Source organism: Rattus rattus, chromosome 18, assembly GCF_011064425.1.
Source record: "Rattus rattus isolate New Zealand chromosome 18, Rrattus_CSIRO_v1, whole genome shotgun sequence".
NCBI classification, from domain to species: Eukaryota; Metazoa; Chordata; class Mammalia; order Rodentia; family Muridae; genus Rattus; species Rattus rattus.
Genome location: NC_046171.1, coordinates 18,343,181 through 18,369,211, shown reverse-complemented (window position 1 = coordinate 18,369,211; position 26,031 = coordinate 18,343,181). Strand labels below are relative to the sequence as shown.

The following is a 26,031-nucleotide window of genomic DNA, read 5'->3' as shown; positions in this document are numbered from 1 at the left end:
TTTGCCAATGTCTAGGAACCAGTGTCGCGTCAAGTCAGAAAGGAGGTAAAAGTCGCAGACGCGGCTGGGATCCTTCCGGTCCCAGACACAGACTCTCTACGTCTGTAGAGGTTAGCTGTTGCCACGGCTCTCGTTTCCGATATTGGTGGCTTCTTTCTTCTGCTGTCGTCTGTTTCCTGCTCAGACATTCATAGCGATACCGTTTTTAATGAGTTTTTAAAAGTCCCTCATAATTTGAAAATTGATCTCTGTTCTTTATTATTTTTTTCTGCTCGGAAGTATTTAATCTTCTCTGATTTGCTAGAATTTCAACTTGAAAGGTGAGGCCATAGAGTTAAGATTTTTTTTTTAAAAAAATAATAGTTGTATTTATTCTTTGAGAACTTCATACGTGTATGCAATTAGTCTGATCATGCTCACTTTCCACTCCTCCCAGATCCCTGGATTGTCCTACCAGCTTTCTGTTCCCCTTCCTCCCTTCTTTTCTCCCTCCCTCCCCGCGCCTTCTCTTCCTCTCTTCCTTTCTTCTTTCTATAACCCTAGTCTAATCCGTACTGTCACAAAGCACATGGGGGTGGGGCATCCAGTAGGGCGTGGTCAGCTTACTTGTGGCCACGCCCATAAAAAAACTGGCCTGACTCCTCTGTTTACTTACAAAGTAACTTTTGTTTTACTCTTGTTTTTGTATCTTCCAAGCTTCCTATTTTTATTTATTGTATCATTATGTTATTGGAAGCTGTTTGTACAGGTTTGGATTCTGTTACTGACTTTTAACTTGATGGGGTTGTGATTACAGACCATTCTTTGTATATGTCAGGAATTTGGGATTAATTCAGGGCCTGTATCAGAGACCAGGATGTGGGCCGCTTTCTTGGGATCTTTTGTTTGCTTAGTTGAGTGTGTAGTCTGTGTTGCTCTTCTATGAATGTCGATTGTGTCGGATCGTTTGCTAGCGCTAGTCAAATTGTTTACATCTTGGCTAATTTTATCTTGCTAGTCTATCAATTATTGAGAGGAGGTGTTGAAATCTGTTCCAATTGTGGATTTATCCACTCCTCCATGTTCTGCTGATCCTTTACTTCATGTAATTTGACTGTCTGTTACGATGTACATGAGTGTACAGGGCTGTTTTGTATTCTTGAATTGGCCTCTGTCACTATGGAGTCACTTTCTCTCTGGCAGTTTCCTAGGTGTGACAGCAACCGACGGTTGCAAAATCGTTGCTGCTTTTTATTATTACTGTTACCTGGGTGCTAGAGTGAGTATTAATTGTCTATTTGCCAGAATCTAGAATATCTGGAGATTGGCCTCTGGGTGAATCTGAGGAATTATTTAGATTAAAACTGGCCTCTGGGTCTGTGAAGGTCTTGACTATGTTAATTGAGCTGGGAAGACCCGCCCACTGTGGGCGGCATCATTCCCTGGCTGGGATCTTGAATTACACAGATGGAGAGAGGGAATCAAATGATTAGCCTTCATTGCTGTCCTCTTCTGATATAACTGGCTGCTTGCAGCTCCTGCTTCCTTGGACTCCCTGTCATGTATCATGAATTTAAGGGACTGTACCCTTAAATTCTGAGTCAGAATAAACATTTGTTCATTTAGTAAAGTTGATTTGACACGGTGTCTCATCACAGTGACAGGAAAAGAAACAGATATATCCTTACCCGTTTCACTTCTTGTGTGCCTGTGACCTTATTTGAAGTGCATGTCGTGAACGCTTGGTGTCGTTGGATCACCTGCCTAGCGCTGTTAAATGGGTTGGTGCATTTAATGTGACAACTGATTAAGTTAGGTCTGAATCCACCATGCGACCGTTTCTGTCTCTTCCTGGTTTGTTTTCCTGCCTGCCTTAGGACTGAAAAGATTATATTTCATCTCCCCTTTTCTGTTTGCTTCCTGGCTCTAGGTTTTGGGTAATTATTTATGTGGGGACACTGTCCACCCTCAACTCGATCTGGTCTACTTTAAACGATCGTCTGCCATCTCCCACAAAGTCACACTCGCGACAGCATTTTTTTCCTTATCTCTTTCCGGTTGGTCCCTCTACTAACACTCTCTTACATTTAGTTTCTGTAGGACATAAATCCAAAAACACACTGCTTTCATTTTTCCTTTCGACAGTACCTTATCTCCTTAGTTAAAAATTAATCCACACTGGGTTCCGTTGGTGTTCCTTCTATTTCTTCATGGAGCTGCAGCCATCTATCATGACTACACTGTCCCCTGCGTGAGGGACCCTCCCAAGCATTTCCTGTAATGTCAGTCTCCCATGATGAATTTTTAAGGGTTTTTACATCAGGAAAGTATTTTACCTTCATTTCACAAAACCTTCATGGCGCACACAGTTCTGGGCCGCCAGTTCGTTTCCCCTCTGTGGTCTACGTCTTCAGTTCTCTTAACCATCACTGCTCCCCCACATGGGCACACAGCGTGGCCTTATTCTCTGGGTGTACTTTTTTGTTCAACGCTTCTCTTTGTTGGTGTTAGCATTAGGTACTGCGGCTTGGTTCCTTTTAAGTGTCTTGTGCTTGGAGTTTGTTGGGCTTCTTGGATTTGTGAGTTAATGGTTCCCCTAAACTCGGATACAAATCTCTTCAAATATCTCTTTCTCTCTTCCTCCTTTTTTTCTTGCTTGAGTCCAGTCACACACATCTCTCCAGTTGAAGTTGTCTATGGCTCCGTGACTTGTTATGTCTCTCAGACAGGCAGGAACGAGAGCAGATCACTTCTGTCTGGCCGTGGGTTGAGTTGTCTTGGGTTGTGGGATTCAAACTTGCCGAGGTGAGGGGCTCACTACGCACCCTTGACTCTCAAGGTAGTGCTCCAGGCTCATGCCCACTGGCCTGCTTTCCTTTGGTTTCTGAACTTTAACTATGCTTTCTGCTCTGCCGTGTGGATGTTCTTTTCATGATGAACAGGTTGCTGGTCACAGCCCACGACCTGCCAGGCCTGGAATGGGGCACTTCTGCTGTGTGACCTCACGCCTGCCCAGGTGCCCTTGTCCTGCCTCCCCGTCACCTTGATCCTGTCTGCTTTGGTAAGCCTGCACCCCACCTTTCTGGTCTCAGGAATGTCGTCCATAGTTCTCTTTGCTTCTCTGCTTTGTAGGAATAGTGCTCTGTTTTTCTAGCTCCTGGCTAAACCCTGGTGAGTGCGCAGGGGTAAAGTAGCACTGAGAGACAAGAGTCACTCAGAAGTCTCTGCTTCTCTCTGAGATTGTGGAGTCTGTACTGGATAGGTTTATGGCAACTTGATGTAAGTTCAAGCCATGGTTTTTTCATTTCATTTCTTTTCTTTTTTTTATTGGGTATTTTATGTATTTATATTTCAAATGTTATCCCTTTTCTCCCTCTCCCATCTTCCCTCTCCCTCCCCCTGCTTCTGTGAAGATGCTCCCACTCCCACCCACCCACTCACCTCAACACCCTGCCATTCCCCTACACTGGGGAAAGGAGCCTTCACAGAACCAAGGGTTTTTCCTCCTACTGATGTTGACAAGGCCATCCTCTGCTAAATATGTGGCTGGAGTCATGGGTCCCTCCATGTGTACTTTTTGTTTGTTGGTTGGTTGGTTGGTTTTTTTAAAATATTTTTTATTAACTTGAATATTTCTTATTTACATTTCGAATGTTATTCCCTTTCCCGGTTTCCGGGCCAACATCCCCCTAACCCTTTCCCCTCCCCTTCTTTATGGGTGTTCCCCTCCCCATCCTCCCCGCATTACTGCCCTCCCCACAATCACATTCACTGGGGGTTCAGTCTTAGCAGGACCAAGGGCTTCCCCTTCCACTGGTGCTCTTACTAGGATATTCATTGCTACCTAAGAGGTTAGAGTCCAGGATCAGTTCATGTATAGTCTTTAGGTAGTGGCTTAGTCCCTGGAATGTGTACTCTTTAGTTGGTGGTTTTAGTCCCTGGGATCTCTGGTGGGATCTGGTTGGTTGATGTTGTTGTTCTTCCTATGGGGTTGCAAACTCCTCCAGCTCCTTCAGTCCTTTCCCTAACTTCTCCATTGGGGTCCGATGCTCAGTCCAATGGTTAGTGCAAACATCTTCCTCTGTATGAGTAAGGCTCTGGCAAAGCTTCTCAGGAGACATCTATATCAGGCTCCTGTCAGCAAGCACTTCTTGGCATTAGCAATAGAAGCTCAAGCCATTCGAGAGCCGGGAACCTCCATTGAGAAAATGCCTTCATGAGATTAGGGAGGCCGTAGGACATTTTCTTAATTAGTGAATGATAGGGGAGGGTCCAGCCCATGGTGGGTGGGGCCATCCCTGAGCTGGTGTCCTGAGTTCTGTAAGAAAGTAGGCTGAGCAGGCCAGGTGGAGTAAGTCAGTAAGTTGCACTCCTCCATGTCCTCTGCATCAGCTCCTGCCTCCAGGTTCCTACCCTGCCTGAGTTCCTGTCCTGACTTCCTTTGATGATAAACCATGAGGTAGAAGTGTAAGTCAAATAAAGACTTTTTTCCTTTACAACTTGATTCTTGGTCATGGTGGTTCATCATCACAACAGAAACCCAAGCGGATAGTATTCTGGGGGGCAAGTGGACAGTGCCACCAGAGAGAAGAACTGGTAAGGCTGAGTGAGCCTAAAGCGCATGGAAATCAGAACTGAGTACGGTAGACATGGGGGCCAACTCCCTGCCCAACACTCCTGACTTTGGAACATGTCACCACAACACCCCACTGAGAGGACCGTGACAATCAGTCTCGTGGGGAAAATACCTGAAGCCCTTCCCCATGCAAATAGAGCCTCACTGGCGTCTCAAACTAAGCCAATGGGAAGCGTCGACTCCTGGATCCCACCCTACTCCTCCATGTTTGCAAGGTCCCTATCCACATGGAGTAAAGCACACAAGCTCGCTCACCCAGAATTGTCTGCGACTGGCTGTTGTACGGAGTGTAACACTGAGGAAGAGTGTTCTCTCCGGTCCATTCACTGCTGGACCTTAGCCCTGCCAGGCAGGCTGGTCTCATGCCCCTCCCATGCCCGCTAATGCCCCCTGCCCTTGTTGCTGCCTGCCAGTCCCCCACTACTATGGCCACTGCCCCTGCCTCTGGCATTGGTGCTACCATGGGTGCGGGTGAGACCTGGGACCCCAGCTACTAGGACCCACGGAACCGGAGGATGACAACATTTCATGTCCTAACTCCTGGAAGATCCAAAGCCTTGAGATGGACCTTGGGAACCAACCCTTTCTACTTCCTCGATTAGAGCATGTTCTGGGCTAGCTACAACATCAGACTAAAAAGACACACACAAGCCAAATTGATCGGGTTTTGAAGGAAGTATTTTTTTTTAACACTAGAAAAAATATGGAATTATTTGTAAACTTTTCTGCTCTATTGTTAACATATTCCTACTGCTCGGGAGAGTGAGGACATTTTTGCATTTTTGCATATTCAATGAAGAGAACCAGCACCTTAAGTACACGAGATTCAGACTGTGCAGCTGAGAATGTGCGGTCTCTCCAGCGAGCTCTGAGAGCTCCTTAAAGAAGCAATCACCGGGTTTCCATCACTGTCTCGGGGTGTTGGCTGCACAGACCTGCACGCAGTCAGACAGCATGCACATAAAGACACACACATAGGCACACACAGGAGCAGATGGAATACACACATAGACACATAGGCAGACAGCACAGAGAGAGGCAGGCAGAATACAGCACAGAGGACATACACTCATGGACATACAATATACACAGAGAGTATACAGACGTAGACATACCTAGGCAGCCTACACACATACAGCATATTTGACACAGTATACACACACACACACACACAGAGGCAGACAGCATGTGCACACACACATACATGCACATACACAAAATAGACACACACAGTAGGTCTATAACACACACATAGTAGGCCTCCAGCTCTCTCTAAGGGGACCTCTGAGACTCGGAGGGAGCCCACCATCACAAGGTAGACATAGACACACAGGCACACAGATACACCCAAAGACATACAAAGAGACATGACCACCCATCTACACCCAGTATACAGATACACACAGGTACACGGCTATCCACATATACACGCAAACATGCACCCAAAGACGTATACACAAAAATAGACATGACCACACACCTACACATAGACACACAGGCATATGCACAGACACACAAACAAACATGCATGTACAGATACAGACACAAACACACACAAACAGGAACACACACACATAAGTGCATATATATGCACACATCTTGATGGGATATACGCACAAGAGGACACACATACTCCAGCACGCGTGTGAACAAGGCGCACACACTCATACAGATTCATCATCTCATTTCTCTAGTCACAACACTGCATTAGAAGTAGAAGTCTGTAGCACAGAACAAAACTCGCACCAACCACACACAAAGAACTCAATGGAAACACAGCGACCAGGCAAATACCTTCTCGTTTTCGGCAAATAAGTGCACTATGAATTTAAGCCGCCTTGCCTGGGTCTGGGGTGCAGAAGCCTGACTTTCTAGACTGCGGGTGCTCTCCAAGTCCCACGGGCTGTGGGGACGCTCACCGCTGCCTAACTTACTTCCTCATTCTGGCATGGCAGGGAAAGCTTTTCATCTCTCCCCCACAATTTTTTCCTTTCATCTGAAAAAAAATGTGGGTTTTGCAATGGGCTGAACACACATCTATAAATAAGGCGCGTCCTGCTCCCGCCCCCCCATTACCACGTCAGCTCCGGTTAGCTGGTTGTCAGGCCCTCTTGTAGTACTGGAGTCCAGGGGGAAGGACCGGAGGGGGACGCCACTAAACTGCCCTTGGGAACCTGTGCTGTTCCTTTGTTTTAATTCAAAAGGAGACGTCAGTGACCTTCAGAACCTTAGAGTTTTTGTCTTTAATGGTTCAGTGGGGGTGTGCATTGACTGTTGGATGTAAAATGGACGCCTTTGATGGCTCTGTCTGGTTTTAGGGATTTGGGTAAAAGCACCGTGGACCTACTGTGTGTGTCCATTATGAAATTTTTTACTCGGTTTTTATGGTTGGAGTATGAAGGTTAAAAACAATGCAAATATTGTGGTCATGATTTAATGCAAGGTGACGCTCTTAAATGGACTTAATTCCAAATGTCTGGCCTTATTTTAATTTGAATGGCTCCGTGTCTAAGAAGTAATCTAATTTAAGCTTTTTGTTTATTCCAAGTAAAGTCAGACAATGTGTGCATTTTTAAAGAATAATCCTTGGGTGACATGAGTTGACGTCTCCCATTAGATATGATTAGGTGAGCCTCTTTGGGGTAAACACTTCATACTGTCTCTTACAATTTGCAGAAACATGAGGCATAGAATTAGCTGTGTACCTCGCCTCTTCAGAGTTTTAACGGCCGAATGTTAACTATTTTCCGTGTCTGTTCAGTTTGGATTTATTGCAATAACTTTCACAAATGGGATCCAGTCCAAATTCTTGGAGCATTTTAACCATAAAAGGCGTAGAAATATTTTGCAAGCCCATGGGCAGTAATCTGATATTTAGGAGTTTCATAAAAGGAATGGCTAGTGTGTGGGCTCTCAGAGGGAGAGCTTCGTCCAGCAGCGCATCACAAATGTTTATTTCAGGGCCTGTAATGTGTTCAGCATCTGAAATACTAAAGGCGTGAGAGAAAGACAGACAGATTTACGCAGTACTCTGTATTCTACATATTTCAGTCGTGGTGTAATTTATGTCTTGTAATACTCCTTCCAGGGTGAAACTTTACTGTGTCTTAATACATGTACATTGAAATCTAACTCAAGTGTGCAGGACTGGGGTGAGGTCTTTCCAGGTGAAGGGGTCCTGAGGGCAGAACCCTTGTCCAGATAGATTAATATCACTGATTAATATCAGTGGGAGCAGAAAGGAGATTTTCTTTCTAGTGAAGACACAGGAAGGAGGAGGAGAAAGGGAGCCCTCTGGAGATACTAAGTTAACTTGTTCCTTTGACCATGGACTTCTCAGCCTCCATGACTTTGAGAAATATTTGTGTTGTTTCCAAGCCACCCGACAGACGGCACTTTTGTCGCAGCAGCGTGCATGGACAGAGACAGAGGGGCGACCCATGATGAGGTGGAATGAGGTTCGGGCGGAGGGAAGGAGAAGATAAAGCAATCATTCTCACTGTAGCCTCTTCAAACACAGTCACACATTCAGTCAACTCTCGTGGTGAGGCGCAGCCGCTCTGGGCTGCTCTGGGTTTCAGGTGCTACAGGAGGAGGTTAACTTGCTGTGTTAACTGATCCACTCTCCCCTGTCAGGCGCCATCTTGTCTCTGCTTGTGAAGACTGGAGTCTGGGAGATGGTTAGAAGTCCTCTTTCTTTGTAGAGGAGATAAAGGAGTTGCAGTGGTTAGGGAAATTACCCCCGAGGATGTGTTAGGAGTGCTGACCTTTGACCCAAGCCCGCCCATCAGCGTTTGTTTGTGTCTTGTGCCTGATTTAGGGACTATGCCTTGATTTTTCACATCACATGCACAGGGCACAGGCATTGATGACTGGTGTCCATTTTCACTGGAAATTTCTCTTAAAAATATTTAACTGTGAATGGGCGAGATGGATCAAGTGATAAAGGGTTTGCAATGCAAACAAGAGGATGTGAATTTGGTCCCCCAAATCCCCATAAACGTCTAGGCAATTGGGCAAAATCTGTAATCCTGGCACAGAGGGGTGGAGACAGGTGGATGTCTGGGGCATTCTGGTTTAGAGCTTAGCCTAAGTTCCAACCCAGTGAGGGCCACTCTGTCGGTAAAGACTCTGTGGACTGAACCTGAGGAATGATATTGGAAGTTACCCTGTGTGTGTGTGTGTGTGTGTGTGTGTGTGTGTGTGTGTGTGTGTGTGCACACACACACACACACACACACACACACACACACACACACAATAAAAGTATCTCATCCCAGTACCTCTTTCTAATTACTAGCATAGAATTCCACTCAGGGATAAGGAAAATACAAATATGTCAGTGCCTGAGTGGGGATTGCTGCTCTTAGCATGGTCTCCGTCCCAAACATGGTTCCAAGCATCTCATACTCCAGAGTTGGCTTAAGATGCACGGTCAGTACCCTGGTGACCAGTGATGGTGGAGACCCTCTCCCAGGCAGTCTTCACGTCTTTGTGAGGGAATTGTTAGCAGTGATGGTCAGGAAATAGTTAACTGTTTATATGTGAATTTAACTTCTTGAGCTGTCAGGATCTTTCCTTCCACCTTAGGGCTCGTCAACCTAGTTGTCTGTTGGACAGTGGTGAATTAAGCTGTCAGCCAAGCAGCAAGGCAGACTAGTGGCTGGCTCCCGTTCTGATGACGTAGACATCACTCAGGTTCCGTGTGGACACACAGGCACTTGCACCCTGCCCAAGCTTCTCCTCAGCTCTCTCCCCTTACAAATCCCGATTCCATGCCAGACTTTCCTCTAGTCCTGCACAGTGTTATCTGGATGACACACACACACACACACACACACACACACACACACACACACACACGTACACGTACACACAGACACTCAAACTCTTGCTCTCTGTCTCTTTCTCAAACTTTTAAGAAAACCCCTAACACAGTGAACAATAGTAACTGAGGTGGGCTGAGTAAAGGGCTGTTTGTAGAAGACTGGCTTGGGGGAAAATAATGATGTTAGCCACCTCTGCTCATCCCTGGGGTTATTAGGGTCAGGGACCAAGTTCCATTGTCCAGAAAGAAGCGGTCTGAATAGGCATTGTGGTTGCTGTAGTGGGTCCAGCAGTGAGGCAGCTGAGAGTGAAACCACTTCATTGCCACTATCCTGGTTTATGTCCCCAGTGACCCAAATAGATGCCGAAGGAGGAGGAGGAAGAGGAAGAGGAAAAGACAGGGGAAGAGGAGGAGGAAGAGAAGTAGGAGGAGGGAGATGAGAAGGAGGGAGAGAAGAAAGAGGAAGAGGAGGAGAAGGAAGAGGAAGAAGAGGAGGGGAAGCAGAGGAGGAAAAGGAGGATGAAGAAGAGGAAGAAATTGAAAGGGTTGTAAAAATGATGAATATTTAAAATAACTTTGTTATGATGGTATTTATGCTGTACTTAATTTTTAAGGAGTGTATGTTTGGAAGGCAATAAAGGAGGAAGAGGAGGAGGAGGAAGAAGAGGAGGAAGAGGAGGAGGGAGGAGAGGAGGAGGAAGAGGAGGAGGAAGAGGAAGAGGAGGAGGAGGAGGAGGAGGAGGAGGAGGAGGAGGAAGAGGAGGAGGAGGAGAGGAGGAGGAAGAGGAAGAGGAAGGAGAGGAAGAGGAGGAGGAAGAGGAGGAAGAGGAGGAGGAGGAGGGAGAAGTGGAGGAGGAATCCTATCTAATAAGGGTTCCCATGCAGTGTGGAACTGAGGAACATGGCAGGGTAGAGAGTGGTAGGGATGAATCCAGAAACTTAAATAGAAAATGCTCAAGCTATGTTCTGTTACAGGTATTTTTCTTTTTTTAATGTAGACAACTCACTATGTTGACTCGCTCCTGGTCTGCTTTTATTTAGTGAAAACAGAACAATTAAATACTTGGAACTTTAGCCAAAGAGTTTATCTGAAGGAGACGTTTAACTTTCGAAAAAAATTGTGCATTTCTAGCAGTTATGCTAATTTGTGCTTAATGATCATATTATTTCAAATACATTCATTATTTATCAGGGGCTAATGAACCACATTCCCCTTTCTCTCCTCAGCTTTGGCTGTAATTTAATACATGTAGCGTGTCCACTTTCACACACTGTGTGTTCGGGGAGGCACACGTAATGGATTAGTGTTATTTACCGTGTGAACGAGACCATCGGGAGGCTCTTGGGTGGAAGGCAAAGAAGTTGAAAGGGTTGTAAAAGTGATGAATATTTAAAGTAACTTTGTTACGACGTTATTTATGTTGTGCTAATTTTTTAAGGACTGTATGTTTGGAAGGCAGTAAAGGCAAACTAGGGCCTATCTTGTGATTTGACCGTTGAAACTTCTGAGGGTAATCAACGCGTCACTATGGCTCGACCCTGCAAGTGGACGCCCAATCCTTCATTCCAGAGACTCCATCACCTACCCAGCAAGCATCTGGGACAGCGGCTAAGCGTGCAGACATCTTGCTGGCTTCCATGGTCTTTAAAGTGATGCCTGCCTCTGCTGGCTGTTCAGAAGTGTGCGTGGCTTGAGAGTCAACATATTGGTAAGCACCAGGCTAACGGCCAATGCTCTGCTAACTTCCCAAGCCTGGCATTTGTGTCCACTTTTACACGTTATCCTGTGATCTCTGCTCAGTAACACTGGGCTCCTTCCATCCTCTGGTCCTAGCCCAGAAAGCCTCCCACTTCCGTTTGTTCTACTAACCTGAATCTTCCCTTTGTTTGTGAGTTACATCCTCATGGACGTCCCCAGTGTTCTCACGGAAAGCAACCAGGGCTGTGGGACAAGCTGACATCACAGAATTACGGGAAATTAGGGACCATAGACACCAAACTTCAAAGCATGTGTAAGCATGGTAGAGACACACATTTGCTCAGTAGACGTGATAACCATGCAGCATAGGACCGTGTGCATCACCCAGCCCTGGAAGTACTTGCCAGCTGGGGACCATTTCTTACTTCAAGGCCATTGTACCATAGCCCTACCTGTGTGGGAACAGAGGTGCATGCCGTCTCCCACGGCAGAAGCAAAGGATTGCAGTTCAGTCTGATCTCTAAAGGCTGGGTGTGAGGGGGAGGGTTTTGGCTATCAGGCCAAAGCCTTGTTTATAGAAAGATTAGCTCTGGACACTTGGTATGTCTCTCTGGTCTTCGGTGTGAGTCATTAAGGTATCAGTCAATCAGTCAATCAAGGGATGGTGCTTTCTCCATGATCCAAAAGAAACTGGCAGTCAGGTTTCACATAGATTTTTGCTGAGTATCTATTATGTGCTGTGGTGTTGAACTGGATGTCTGAATTAGGATCATAGCAGTTGTTTTAAGACTGATGGGCAGGAGAGCATCCAAGGCAGTCTGAACACAGAGGGAGGACTGAGCATTTATGGTTGGGTGCTTCATACATGGAGGGGGCAAGCATGTGTTATCTGGTGTTTTGTAATATATTACCCAAGCCTGACCACTTCAGTAGATGTTTAAAGACATGGAGTCCTGTGTAGCAGGCACCACAGGACAGGTCTACCAGGGCCTTGCCTCAAGGACTCTTGAGGTTGTGATCATGTTATCAACAAGACCTACAGCTCTCCGGAGGCTCAGCCAGGATCCCTTCCGAGACTATGCACATGACACTGGGCCCTCTGCAGAGGTTCCCGAGTGTCCCCATGTCACAGAACAGGCAACAAGGCCCTGATGTCAAGAAAGCCACCACCTACACTTATGTGTAACAGTTTCCGCTAAGACAGGCACCTTTCAGCTCAAGGAAGCTCCTTAACTTGAAGTAGCTACACGAAGTCTTTAAAACGGACCTGATTCACGAGGCCTCTCCATCCCAGAGTAAGCAATAAAGATGGCCGAGGGTCACTCTCAGAGAATACACGCTGTAAAGACGATTCTGAGACCAGAGCAGATGCCAGGAAGAAGCAGAAAGCATCCCACTTGCCTGGAAACACCTGAGAGTAATGCGCTGCAACCCGTGGAGCTGCCTACGGCCGTCACTGTGCTCCAGGGTCCCAGCTTTCGTGAGCTGTCACTCATGCTGGGGTGGGCTTAGTTGAGGCAGCTGTCTTTAGTCCTTTCTCTTCCCATACATAACCACTCAGTAACCCACATCCCAGTAACCAGTCCCAGTTAAGCTCTCTGGCTCAGTAAGTTGGACGTCGGTGGTATCCGTACTCTGGTCTGTCCTGGGTTTCTATCTGTTTGTATTGCAACCCCCATACCCAGAAACATCTTGTCACATGACACGGCAGTGGTGTCCCATTCAGACACTACAAAGAATTGGAACCAGGCATTTTTTTTTAAAGAAAGGACCTGGGTCAGGAGTCCCTCATGTTAAGAAGGAAAAGCCAGGATTGGGGAGACAATGTATCGTGCATTTCCTCTTCCACGTGGAACTTAGGGTTTAAGAGAAGACAAGAAAACAGAGGGCCACTATTTGAGAAGATGAAGGGGGCCCGCATAAGGGGAGGCAGAGGGTGAATATAATGACATCACGTTATTTCTACATAAAATACCATGACAAAATACACACTAATGATCGAGAGGGACAAAGAGAGAACACCCGGGAGGGCATCTCAGTTCTCTGTAGACTAATTTTGGAAGAAGCATCCCATCCCTTCCACCCAATGCTAGAAGCAAGATACTGAGTCCAGTACTCTTTGGAGGCAGGAACGTGAGCTCTGCCTCCCAAAGGCTGGAATGCAGAACTTTTAAGTCCAGCATAGGAAACCTGGGTCAAGACTATGGGAGGCCCCTTTTTAATGTACACTTAAAAATAATGTAAAAGATACATCTAGTAAAGAACAACTACTGTCCCAAAGAACATTTCTCTTTTCCTCCTTTTCCCTCTCCCCTCCCCCTCCCCATCCCTCTGAATCCTCTCTGGATAATTCATCATCTCCTATATTTTTTTCTAGGATACAATTCTAAAGCATGAACACACCTCACTGAGGCATGCATGAGTGTGCATGCATGAGTGTGTGCACACATGTGGGCCTGTATATGTGTGTGTGGTGTGTGTGTGTGTGTGAGTGTGTGTGAGTGTGTGTGAGGGTGTGTGAGTGTGTGTGTGTGTGTGTGTGTGTGTGTGTGTGTGTGTGTGTGTGTGTGTGTGTGTGAGAGGAGGAGGTGTGTGTGTGTGTGTGTGTGTGTGTGTGTGTGTGTGTGTAGCGGAGTTAGGCTCTGGTCAGATTCCACATCAGCTACTCCTGTAAGGGACAACATTCTGGTCACATAACAATAGTGGCCTCTATGGGCCCTGTGGTTTCAGTGAAGGTTACTGGAGTTGGGAAGACAGAGAAGATATATGACTTGGCAGACTAAATATTAATATACAATGTTTACTTAAGGCAGTTTGACTTTTATTTAGGAATAGACCATTCTGCTCTGTGTTTCTCAACCCTTATAACATCAGCATGGATAAAATTTCCATCAAAATTCTCCATCGCTTCAGTTGAAAGTCCTTGATTATTTAAATTATCAGCACTTGTTAAGGTCTAAAGAAACTACTTAAGTCATCGGTGGCTACTGTTGAGAGAGAGAGAGAGAGAGAGGAAGAGAGAGAGAGAAAGAGAGAGAGAATGAGTAACAGTGCAAGGCTGCTTCTGCCTACTGAGACATCATCCTGCCAAGGCTGGTGGGTGAGAAGTCTACCCCTCCATGCCTGTCTGTGAGTCTTGCTTCTCCTGCCGCAGTCATTAGAGCTTCAACCAAAAGAAAGAGGGGTGCCAAGCGCAAAGGTCAAGCATCCGTCCCTCTCTGTCTCCTCTGCCCTTGCATTATTCCACCCCTGAGCGCAGCAGCAGCTGGAAAGGTGCTGGAGCTCACAGCAGGAATAGCAGCAAGGCCAGCACCCTCTTCCTGTGTGTCTGTTGTCCCATGCCCACTGGTTCTTCATTTGCACCTTCTGAACCTTGCAGTCTTGAGTGTCTCTTCTCAGGCACTTGTAAAGTATCCACCAACCCTTATGGGTGGTAGCCATCAAATGGGGACACCTAGAAACATAGTAGAGGGGTGTGGCCAAGCCCTTTGTGAAGAAAACAGTTAAATAAAAATGCATCATTCCAGATCGTGGGATCTCGCATCTGACTACATTGTGAATATGGACCCCCTGATTTAGAGCCGGCTGTGTGATACCCATGTAAATGGCTGTCTCTCTCTACTCCCCAACTTCAGAGCCCAGATGATCTCTAGACCATCCTATCTTGTGCTACCTTGACTAGGAGAGGATCAGTGCAAATTCTGAACCTTACTAACAAGAAGAACACTTGGAGATTGACCCATAGGGAGAAGAGGATAGCCTAGCTTAAAGTCGGAAAACCTGGGATAGATGATGCCCCACTTGTAGATAAATCAACTAGCTAATTTACAGCCAAGTCCTCGAACAACTTTCCAGATATTATGGCAAGAAGAACATTGTGAAGCTTCAGATCTGGGTTAGTAGGTGATCAGTTACCACCTGCCAAGGCCTTCTGTGTGGGGGTTCCAGGCTTCCCCATCTTGTCCCCTCTGTTTTTTAGATAATTTCATTTAGCATTTATTTAGCCCAGACCCTCCCCTGAGACGATCCACCAGTTCCAGCCTATCCTTGGGAGTTCTGTGGACCAGACTGTTCCCTTGTGTACGTTACTGCATTGACTGGGCGGGGGGGGGGGACCTCCTGTTTTTCTGAGGCTTCTGGGCCAGAGAAAGATCCATGTTGCTTTCTCTCAAACATTTGAGAATGTTCCTTTTTAGCACTTAGGCTGCTCAGCTGCAAGCGTGTGTGGACACCTCAGACAACACAGAAGAGACTGCTTTATCTGGAAACGAAATCTAGGATTATTAATGATTCTGTGGGCATGTGATCACAGAACAGGGACATGGTGGCGTTTATTTTTCACAGATGGCATTGGGTCCTCTACAGCCTGTCAGTTATTGGCCAGATAACATTTCAAATAGCAAGTGCTGTGGCCGGAGCCCTTGTTTCCCAGATCTTACTTTTATTGCCCTGAATACTCTTCGTGTTGTGTCATTTATACAACTTGAAAATGCTAAGATGATTCTCCTACTCTGATAGCTATGGAGTCTTCATCTGCGACAGAACCTGTGGCTTTAGGGAAATGCACGCTGCCTAATCACATGGTCCTGAAATGCAGCCCTTTACAAAGGACACATTGCTTTCATAGCGAGTGAGAGAAGAACATAGTAAAAACCAGCCGATGAAACAGTGAGGATCTGATCTTTAAGAGGAAAAGAAAAAAATTCATAACCCAACATAAAGATGGCCTTAACAATGGTCCTGGACAGGAACCCAGGGTGATCAGGAAATTCTCAGCACGTGAGCTTCTGAAGTTAGGGGGGCCATTTTAAGCAAGCAGTGAGAAAGTCTGCTACAGCCTGGCTTGGGAGGGCACAGTGCATGGGACCGGATGGGATCAGCCTGAACATTGTGAAGGCAATAAAACCAAGCCATATAACTTCCCATCTTCCTTCCCCTTTAAGGCAAAGGCAGTATAGCCTGAGAAAGTGTGGGAGAAGTCAGTCCCTGATGGACCCGCTTATCACAGCCATTAGGGATACTTGGTTATCCTCACCAGACGTTCCCACAAGTAGAAGGGTCTGGAGGACCATAAAGGAGACGCTATGGTGGGAGCTGATAATGAAGAGAGAAGCTGTGGAGGAACCCAGGGTCACTGGATCAGAGAAAACTGGGCTTAAAGGAAAGGCTGAGCCCTTTCGGTGGGGCGCGATCTTTCTAAGTAGGAGAGTCTTTGGCAGACCTTAATGACTTAGGCTCCTATGAAGAGAGTCCATGAGGTGAGGGCACCATAGAGCAGACCAGCAAACAGTAAAGCAGAAAGAGAGGTCTGTCTGGCTTAGGCAAAGACAAAGGTGGCCAAGAGTTCTGTCAAGTCCGAGTTCACTAAGAAGAATTGGTAGCCAAACATGGTGCCAACCAGCTTCCTGACAGCTGGAGAGTCTTGTCCCACCAGCAGTAATTACTGTGACATACAGAGGTGTGAGGTGAACCAGGAACTGCAGTTTCAATAGGCGCGACTCATGTCTTATTCGATGACTAACATGACGTGGTATTGTCCCAGGTGATGACCTCACTCCCCAGACACTTCCTAATCACCACAGAGTTCTTCTCGGGTACCATTTAGGGGGTTGAGACAGGAAGAATGGGAGTTCAAGGCAACCCACAGCTATAGAGTGAGTTCCGGTCAGCCTAGGATGCACAAGACTCTGTTTCATGCTAAAATACAGCAGGTGGCCGGTGAAAGGGTTCAGAAGGTAAGACGCCTGCTGCCAAGCTTGAGGACCCAAGTTCTAATCCTGGAACGCTTTGGCTCTGGCAATTTATCTACTGACCTCTACAATCACACGGCCACACATATTCTTGTTTATATGCACACCAAATAAAACAACAATGTTTTCCTTCTTTCCTCCCTCTGCCCCTCCCTTCCTTCCTTCCTTCCTTCCTTCCTTCCTTCCTTCCTTCCTTCCTTCCTTCCTTCCTTCTGCCTGCCTGCCTGCCTGCCTGCCTTTCATTCCAAGTGTTGGAGAGATGGCTCAGGATGGCAGAGCAATTGCTGCCCTTCCTGAGGACCCCTGTGTGTGTTTTGGCATCCATGACAGACAGCTCATAACTGTCTATAACTCCAGATTCAGGGTCTCCAGTACCCTCTTCTGGTCTCCAATGGCCCCTGCACACAGGTGCACATACCCATGCAGAGACCCTTCCAAGCCCTTGAGTACACACATGTACACACACACACACACACACACACACACACACACACACACACTCGCAGTCCTTCTGATAAAGGGTGTTTAAGCATGTCATAGCCTATGTTACCTTCTTCAATATTACAGGCAAATGCACCCGCACACGCTCTTATTTCTGCCCCTTGTGTTACTATGAGCTTGAGACAAACTTGGGGAAGTATAGACCTGGATGAAAGGCAGCCATGTTTCAAAACTGCCCTGTTGTCAGTGAACCCAGTTGTCAGTGAACTGCTAAGCCATTTCTGTTCCTGCTGAGCCCGCGTGGGAGTGGTTTTTACCACACTCTCACAAGAGAGGGTGCGACAGATTAAACTTTTCAGGATGCAGATGTTTTGATGGACATTTCTTTCTTTCTCAGGGTCGGAGATTTGAGATTGGATCTCTCTATTGCCCTGGCTCACTATGAACTCACAAGTATCCGGCTGGCCCTCAAATTGTGACCATCCTGCTTGCTTGTAACACCACGCCCACCACGTGGGGCTTTTAATTTATATTCCCTTGGGAACTGAAAATGTTGAAAATCTTTGGCTATTTAAGTATCTTCTCGTACAGATATGCTTTTTTTTTAAATTATCTTTTTAAAATTATATATATATGCGCCTGTGTCTGTATTAGAGTTTGAGCATATGCATGCAGGCAGGTACCTGCGAAGGTCAGAGGACTCCAGATACCCTGGAGCTGCTTGGCAGGGATGCTGTGAACAGAACTCAGATCCTCTGAAAGAACAGCGTGCGCTCTTGAGAGCAGGGCTACCTCTACAACCCCACAAACAAACTTTTGACATTTTCTTCAGAGCAAGTCTTTCGGATTAATTTGCAACATGGAATTCCAGGTGACAGCAGCAGAGTTACTCCCTTTCTGTCACTTCGAAGATTTTGCTTCAGGAGTTTGGTTGTTACATTTGCCTAGAGTAACCGCCTACCCCCAGATGCAAGTTAAAATTCTCATGTCCGCAAAGACATCCGGGATCTTGGCATTTCAAAAGGTGCTCCACAGAAAAGAAAAATTTCATGCTTAAACATGAACGGCAGAGACACATTTTCTTTTAAGGGCAGCTTCTGAGCCCTTGGTAAAGGATTTGGGGAAATGAACATTTATGATTTAAAGACTGACATAGGTTTCTCACCGGACAAACAAAATCCTATTTCGAAAATGTGGTCTTTTTCAAACCAAGAAAATAAAACTCTGCTTTCGCTATTCTTCACCACTTAACTTGGTAAAATTTGGAGCGCTGGCGGGATGTAGGTAGGCCCACAGGGCACAGACTGAGAGAAGTGGGAGGGGCAGGTCTGTACTGAGTGCCATGGTGGAGAGCTGGAGCCTCAGAAGTGAGCTTCTGAGGCAGAGTGCAGGGTTGCCGATCTCCATCAAAGGAGTGGTGCTGAGGGCAGAGACCTAGCAGCGTTAACAATTCTCTCTCGGACTTTCCTCGCCCCCTCCCTCTCTTCCTCCTTCCTTCAGTAAAAATGGCCTCAAAGCTGCACAGCGACGGAATAATCGCTTCGGATTGGCCAAGAAATGTGGCCCAGCAACTGAGACCTTCTTCATCCAGGCAGAGGGGAGGGCGGGGTGTGATTACCCACATTGTAGCCTGGTTCATCCAATGCCCAGGCTGCAGAGCCTCTGAGATGGGGGCTACCGTCATCCGGGAGGGCAGAGACACTTGAACAGCAGGCTCAGGAGCTGAGGTACCCAGTGAGGTGCTATGGAAACCATCTTTAAATTATGCACCTGCCATTTATCAACTGTTTGGCTAGAGACAAATTTGCCCAAATTTCTCGGGAGAAGATTGATATTTAAGGGAGGGTGATTGTTTTCTCAGAGCTTGGAGGGAAAAAGGGCGAGAGTGAGGTTTGATGAATTGTAAGCTGAAGCATCGACCACTTTCTTTAAGTGACAGATTCTCCAGTCACTTTGTCACGCGTGCCAGGCAGGGCAGATAAAGTTATTTCAACACAACAGTTTCTGATGGATTTTTCTCAGTCCCTCCCCCCAACCCCATTCCACTGGGTCAAACAACAAATTACGTGCTGAGTGATACTGCTTTTCAGATGCTTCCTAATGGGCTAATTCAAGGCAGAAACCTCTTTTGGGACAAAGAAAACCGTCTGTGTAAATTTGGGTATTATTTTTAAAGATTTATTTTTAATTGTGGATATATTTATGTCTGGGTGTGGGTATATGTATCTGAGTGTAGGTACTAGAGGTGGCCACAAGGGGGCGCTGGATTTCCCCTGGAGTTGGAGTTGGTCTTGTGATTTTAATAGGTTCATTTTAAGGGTAGACTCAAGGGGGAGGGGGAAGATATTGATAGCTGCTTTTCTATTACCTCTTCCTTTTCCAAATCTATCGAGACTTGAATGCTGCTTGCACTGCTCTCTTATCCATAGGACAGTGGCTGCAGTGGATGTCACGGAAGTTTCCTGCATTGTTTCTCTGACTTCATATATTAAATGAATAAAAGAAATTTTACATTTCTGTCTTGGAATTTTCCTTCTCGAACCTCAATGCCATTAACACCCATAATCTGGGTGGCTTTTGAAATCAGAGGGGGAAAATGTTTTCTTTATTTTTGTGTTTGCCTGAGAGAGCATGGACTCGAAACATGAAATTATATCTCATTGACATCCGCTGAGGTGGAGGAGTTCCGATTTCCTGTATTTGCTGACCTGAAGTGGTATTATTTTAGGATTTGAAAGTCTACCAAAGTATAACTTCAGGCAAGGTAGGCACTTAGGTGTATTTATGATTCTCTTTAAATATCTCCATACATCTCTCACATGTATAATAGTCATATCCGGGCACAGCTCTGCTTGTAAAAGCCAGGTTTCTGCCAATGGCTGCACAGTGGTAGGAGGGGCATCTGGGCAGCAGAGTGTTCCCCGCAGAGTAGTGAGCCTGCCTGCTCCAACCTTCCCATCTCTGTTTAAAAGTTGGGAGAAGATTGAAATGGACTGGATCTTATGAAAATTCTCATCTCTCAAATTATGGACGTGTTTAAGCATGCTCACACGTGCATGCACAGATGTATGCACACACACATGATGACCTTTGAGTGTATGTGTGAGTCAAGGTCTGTAGTGTTGTTGCTCTGCTGAACTTCAACTGAATAAAGATTTTAAGATGAGACACACAGCTCACGGTTCGTGAAGACAATTTTATCTTCATGGAGGGAGTGGGGTTGGTATGTGACAGCAGAATATGCCGGTCTTTGGGTGACTGGTCAGCTAAACCCAGTGCTGTAGTTACAAGGTAAATACGACAGAACAGTTGTAAAGCATTTAAATCCATGGGCTCGAGAATGCACCAGTTGTTTTCCAGTTTAGCCTTTCTCTTGGAAAACACCAGGGGATGTCCCTTGGTCTGGCTGTCTATCTGTCAGGATGTCAGAGGTGAGTGAGTGTAAGTACACACCTGCCCTTGATTTACAAAACATTCCTTCTGCCAAGTCGGCTGGCGTTCTTGTCCTCTTGTGCAAGTTGTACATGAAGGCATTCATGTTGCCAGCATCAATCTAGAATAGACAGGCAAAATGCCTTTCGACTTCCCAGCCTGTCTCCACTTACACCCTGTTCCGGGAGACCAGAGCTTTAGCCTCAGAACAAGCACATCAAAAGCTCGACAGGGCGACACATATGGGACGCCAAGGCTTGCTGGTCACCCAGCCTAACCTAATCGATGAGATCTAGGTCAGTAAACCACCCTGTCTTGAAGGTAGGTTCTCTGCCAAAATTCAATATCCTGAAGTTTTTGAAGAACATCGTTTCCTTTAGGATAGTGATTTGCACTTGGCTACTCGATCACACGGGCCTCCTGCAGTCTCTTTGTATTTTCTGTGGTGGGTGACTTTAATGTGTGCCACGTTCTGGTTATGGGAAAATGGTTGCCGTCAGTGGCAGTGCGGTGCAATTTTGGTTTAGAGAAGGTTAGAATTATATATTGTTTATTAAAATACTCCAGAGAGAATCTTTAACTTGAATTCGGTTCATATAAGGACTGATTTCCCCAAGCGTGATCCTTTGAGGTGTGGCACACACAATTCTTGGGGTCACCTATACTCTTTTTCTCACCATTTTCCTATTTATTAGATACCTGGTTCTTATTTTCTAAGTGTCTTCGCCTCCTTTAAAAAAAAACAACCCAAAAACCAGACACTTAGGTTGAAAGCATCACCCAACTGTCAGGCTTACCTTCGAGATTAATACTTCTTTTTTTTAAAGATATATTTATTGTTGTTAAGTATGTATATGTGTGTGGGTATGCACCTGTGAGATGAGTGCAGGTGCCTGTGGTGACCAGAAGAGGGCGCCAGAGTCCCCTGGAGCTGAAGTAAGGAAGGCTTGTGAGGCACCTGATGTGGGTGCTGTGGACCCAAACTAATGTCCTGGGCAGAAATAATGCGCTCTTGGCTGCCCAGCCATCTCTCCAGCCCCAGATTCATAAAGGTTTTGAGCTGATAGCTGAGATCTCAAATACTTAATTTTTTTAATTTAAATCTTGCCCTGTTTTCCTAGTTCTTGGGGGAAAGGTTAGGGCAAGGTGTATTACAGTCTGCTGACACTGTATGTGTCTGCCACTGGTAAAGAGACCTTTACTGAGTTGAACTGGGTTTAAAATTTTGTATAAGGTGGAAATCTAGCATATAGACGGTTACCCTAGTTTATACTAAATGCTGTTTTTCTAAATGCTCATATATGCCATGTGCTAGAATTCTACATATCCTTTAAGTTTCTACCTAGATTTTATGATGATGATAACACACAATTCTTTTTTTTTTTTCTTGGAGCTGGGGACCGAACCCAGGGCCTTGCGGTTGCTAGGCAAGCGCTCTACCACTGAGCTAAATCCCCAACCCGATAACACACAATTCTTAATCAATGTTGAGAAATCACAGGACCTTCCCATAACAGGCGCCAGGACATTTGACTGAGCTTGGGCCCTTTCAAATCTCTCTCTCTCTCTCCTTCCCCTTCCTTTGCTGAGGTAATTAATGATCATTTCTGAGCCCACCTGAGCAGCACAGAATAATTCTACCCCCTTTCAGGTTCCCCCACTTAGTCAAATTCTCCAACCTTTAAACACTGATAATGGTTTTTACAAGGTACACGGATTAGCCCGCAGTCACTACCAAACGCACAGGTAGCCAGTGTTCAAATAGCCGATGGTCTCTCAGCTAAGCTGGGCTTGTGCTTGGGCTGTTTCCCTGGTTGTTTGAAGGAAGGAAAACTGGTCTGTTTGTTTTGGTTTTGTTTTTTCATTACTAGAACAAAATACTCAGAGCAGACTAACTTTATGAAGAAGAGTAGTTAATTTGTTTCGTAGTTCTAGAGACTTAATGGCAGGTTGCTCTCTTGGGCATAGCTAAGGTGAGACCTGAATGGTAGACAGCGACATTGTGGCAAGGGTGGCTGGCAGGAAGAGTTCTTGTCCTCCATCAAGATGTCGGTGAGACATTAGGTTTCGAAATTCCTTCTAGAATGCTCCTCTAATGATAGGCACTGCTCTGTTCAGGGTCCTGTCCGCTCCACAGTATGGGACTGGAGATTGGCACCAATATGGATCTTTGATGGACACACTTAAACCACACTCGTGCCATAGGATATGCTCCAAACAAAATGTCTGGAGAGCACTTGGAGGCCAGTCATTTCTACCCAGAAGTCTCTCCTTTTCATGGTTTTATTTCCCTGTGTTGTAGTGCTTTAAGAGTCCATATCATAGATCCAACACAACCCTCAGACAGCCAGGATAGCTCACTGAGTTCCGGTGACACCCCTGACACTCATCGGAACTTCCCCTATTCCCAGCAAACGAGCGATTAGTGAGGGAACAGTCAGAACTTCTGACCAGTTCAAAGATCCAGCAGGGAGAGCCAGCAGATAGATTTCTGTGATTATCAAGGAGCCAGCAATAGTTGGTTATTCCTCTTTAGTTCAGCAGCCACCAATCGGCAGTGCTTGGGTCTACTAGTTAATTAGCAGATGGAAAATGGGAACATCATATGTCATTTAGAATTTTTCATTTATGATCTGGACATATCCGTGAATGGAGGCCTGTGTATTTTACTCTAATCCTCTACCAACAGTTAAGAAACTCAGGTTTATCATAATGGTTTGGCTTGCTGAATTTGAAACACGCCCATGATGATCGGGGGTCTCTCATTTGAGCCCAGAGCTCCGGGACCAGCACAAGCTCCTGCCTTCTCCATTCATTAACAACAAGACATTTGCACCAGAAGTCATCAGAGGCTTCCATGATACCACAAAGTGCATGATAACTGCTTTTGAGGGTCCTTTAAGTTCTATGACTCGTCAGCTCTGGAAGACCCAATGTCCTTCCATTAAGCACACTCTGTCACTCTGGCCAGCTTGGGGAAAACACAACGGACAATAAACAAGCTGGTCTCTGTCCACTTCGTCCACGTGATGTTTCCATGCTCTCGGAGGTCGTCAGACCTTGGCCTTGCAGTGCAGAGGAACACAGGAGAGACACTCTGATGTGCTCTATCGTGTATCTAAACATCCCCTTCTGCTAATGTGGAGGCACTGTCACAACCCAAGGCTCCCTAAGTAGCTGGTACAGGGTTAGGTTCATTCTGCCTGGTGCTTGATATGGGGAAAGTCGGGTAAGGGTGGGGTCCCTCTCCATGGCTAACAACAATGTCTGTGCCTGTCACTTTTCCTTCTGGGAGGCAGCAGAGCTGCTTAGGGAGGTGGAGCACTGTCAGGAGCACTTTCAATACGATCTGTATCTCACTGAGATGGATCCACTCGGGGTTCGTTCCCAGTACCTGCGCTTGCATGACTTATCTGAGAGCGCTTCCCTGGCTGGCCACCGACTATTTACCGTAAAACATCCCTTCTTCTGTTTGTCACCCAAATGATGATTTAGGGCTAATTTCAGGAGGACTGATCCTGGATGATTCTACAGGCTGTCTGTCACGTGTTAGAGAAAAGCAGCACGTGACCTTCTCGGGGGATCATTCCTGTTGAGTTGCTCGACTGTATGAACCCACAGGAGACACCCAAGAAATTCCCAGGATGATGAATGTTTGTGTAATGGGAGCCAAAATTTTATAAGAGAAGGTCAGTGGAAATTAAGGGGGGAAAAAGAAAAAAGAACAACCCTTAAAGGCTGTGTGGAGTGAATGAACCCAAATTCTTTGTTAGAAACACAATACCGTGAATCAGGCTTGCTCCAGGGAAGAAGTGAGGTTTGAAGTAGGTCTTAAAAAGCAGCAGAGGAAAAGAACACAAATAGAAAAAGAAGAGAGAGAGAGAGAGAGAGAGAGAGAGAGAGAGAGAGAGAGAGAGAGAGAGAGAGAGATTGAGAGAGAAGAGAGAACGCTGGGCTGGTCCACTTCAGAGTGTCCTGACTTTATTTGGGCGGAGACACGAGAATCCTATTTGAGTGCTTGTCCAACAATTCATACGCACCTAACCGTTCTCCCGACACTCAAAGTTGGCTTATTTTCTTAATCAGAATCTCACCTGGTCTGAGTATTCTTGTTTCGTTAGTGCTTGGTTGTTATTAACACTTCCACAGCATGGCCCGGATTTGTGCTGAGGAGTTCCGGATTCAGGTACACTAGGCAGAATCTCCCCACCTTCACTCACCTCGGTCCCGATGACAATTTCTTCCCTGGCCGAGTAGAACAGAAACTCGTAGAGCCTGTAGTGCTGGAATAAGCTGAAACATGAAACACAAATGCAGCTCGCATACCTTGGCAGCGGGAGAGAAGGGAAAGTATCTGAGGCAAAGGGAAAGGGCTTGGGCCAAGCTGGACAGAGTCAACAATGGTTCAGAAATCTTTCTTTTCATGGCAAACGGAAGCTGCTTGGGAATCCTGGGAGACTCGAGGTTTGCTTTGAAGACACCAACAGGACAACATAGCCGTTAGAAAGTGTCAGAGATCCATCTGTGATGTGGGGGAGGGTGACCCGGGATGTGTCTCTAGGGTAGAGAAGCATCCACAGCAGCCATTCTCTGTGGGTGGCCATCCCTGGTGTGGGGAGCTCACATATCAGATATCTCGAATATCAGATATTATATTACAAATATAGCAAAATTACAGTTATGAAGTAGCAATAAAATAATCTTATTATTGAGGTCACCACAACATGAGGAAGTGTATTACAGGGTCACCATGTTAGGAAGGTTGAGAACCACTGATCTAGTGTGCTTCCTAGTTTGAAACCTAGCACCCTCCTAGGCAGTGACCAACGTCACAGCATTGGCTACACTTTGCTCTAGACCTGACTCAGTCCTGGTGTGCTGTGTTTTTATATCCAAAACGTATCCTACTGCCAAAATGTTTTAAGAGTAAATCAGTCTCTAAGAACACCAGGAAAAAAATGGCCTGGCTAGGTCTGAAATTTGTTTTTGAGGTGTCTGACCTGCTTGTGGGCTGTGTGGTCACTCATTAAAGGCTGGTGTACATTAAGGTGGGTCATTTCCTTTTCTTCTCACCAGAAAGCTAGGTGGTCAGTGACTACAGACTGTGAAGAACCCAAAGTCACAAGTTCGCAAATAAATATTTCTAGTAAGTTCAGAGCTTGGCAATGTATTGTTAAGAGTTAAAAATGTTACTGAAGAGCTGACGTCTAATATCCTGTGATACTATTTGAATTTTTCTAATTCTCTTCCTGCTGGTAGGGAAAAT

General features: G+C 45.9%; 1 protein-coding gene across 2 annotated transcripts in view; it reads right to left on the bottom strand.

Annotated features, from left to right (window-relative positions):
- Positions 1 to 26,031, bottom strand: part of Cabcoco1 (ciliary associated calcium binding coiled-coil 1) — a 106,843-nt gene that overhangs the window by 49,884 nt on the left and 30,928 nt on the right. For both annotated transcript variants that reach the window (XM_032888844.1, XM_032888846.1), the window contains exon 5: positions 24,986 to 25,058. In XM_032888844.1, the coding sequence (XP_032744735.1) occupies positions 24,986 to 25,058 (73 nt within the window). The remainder of the gene's footprint in view (positions 1 to 24,985; positions 25,059 to 26,031) is intronic.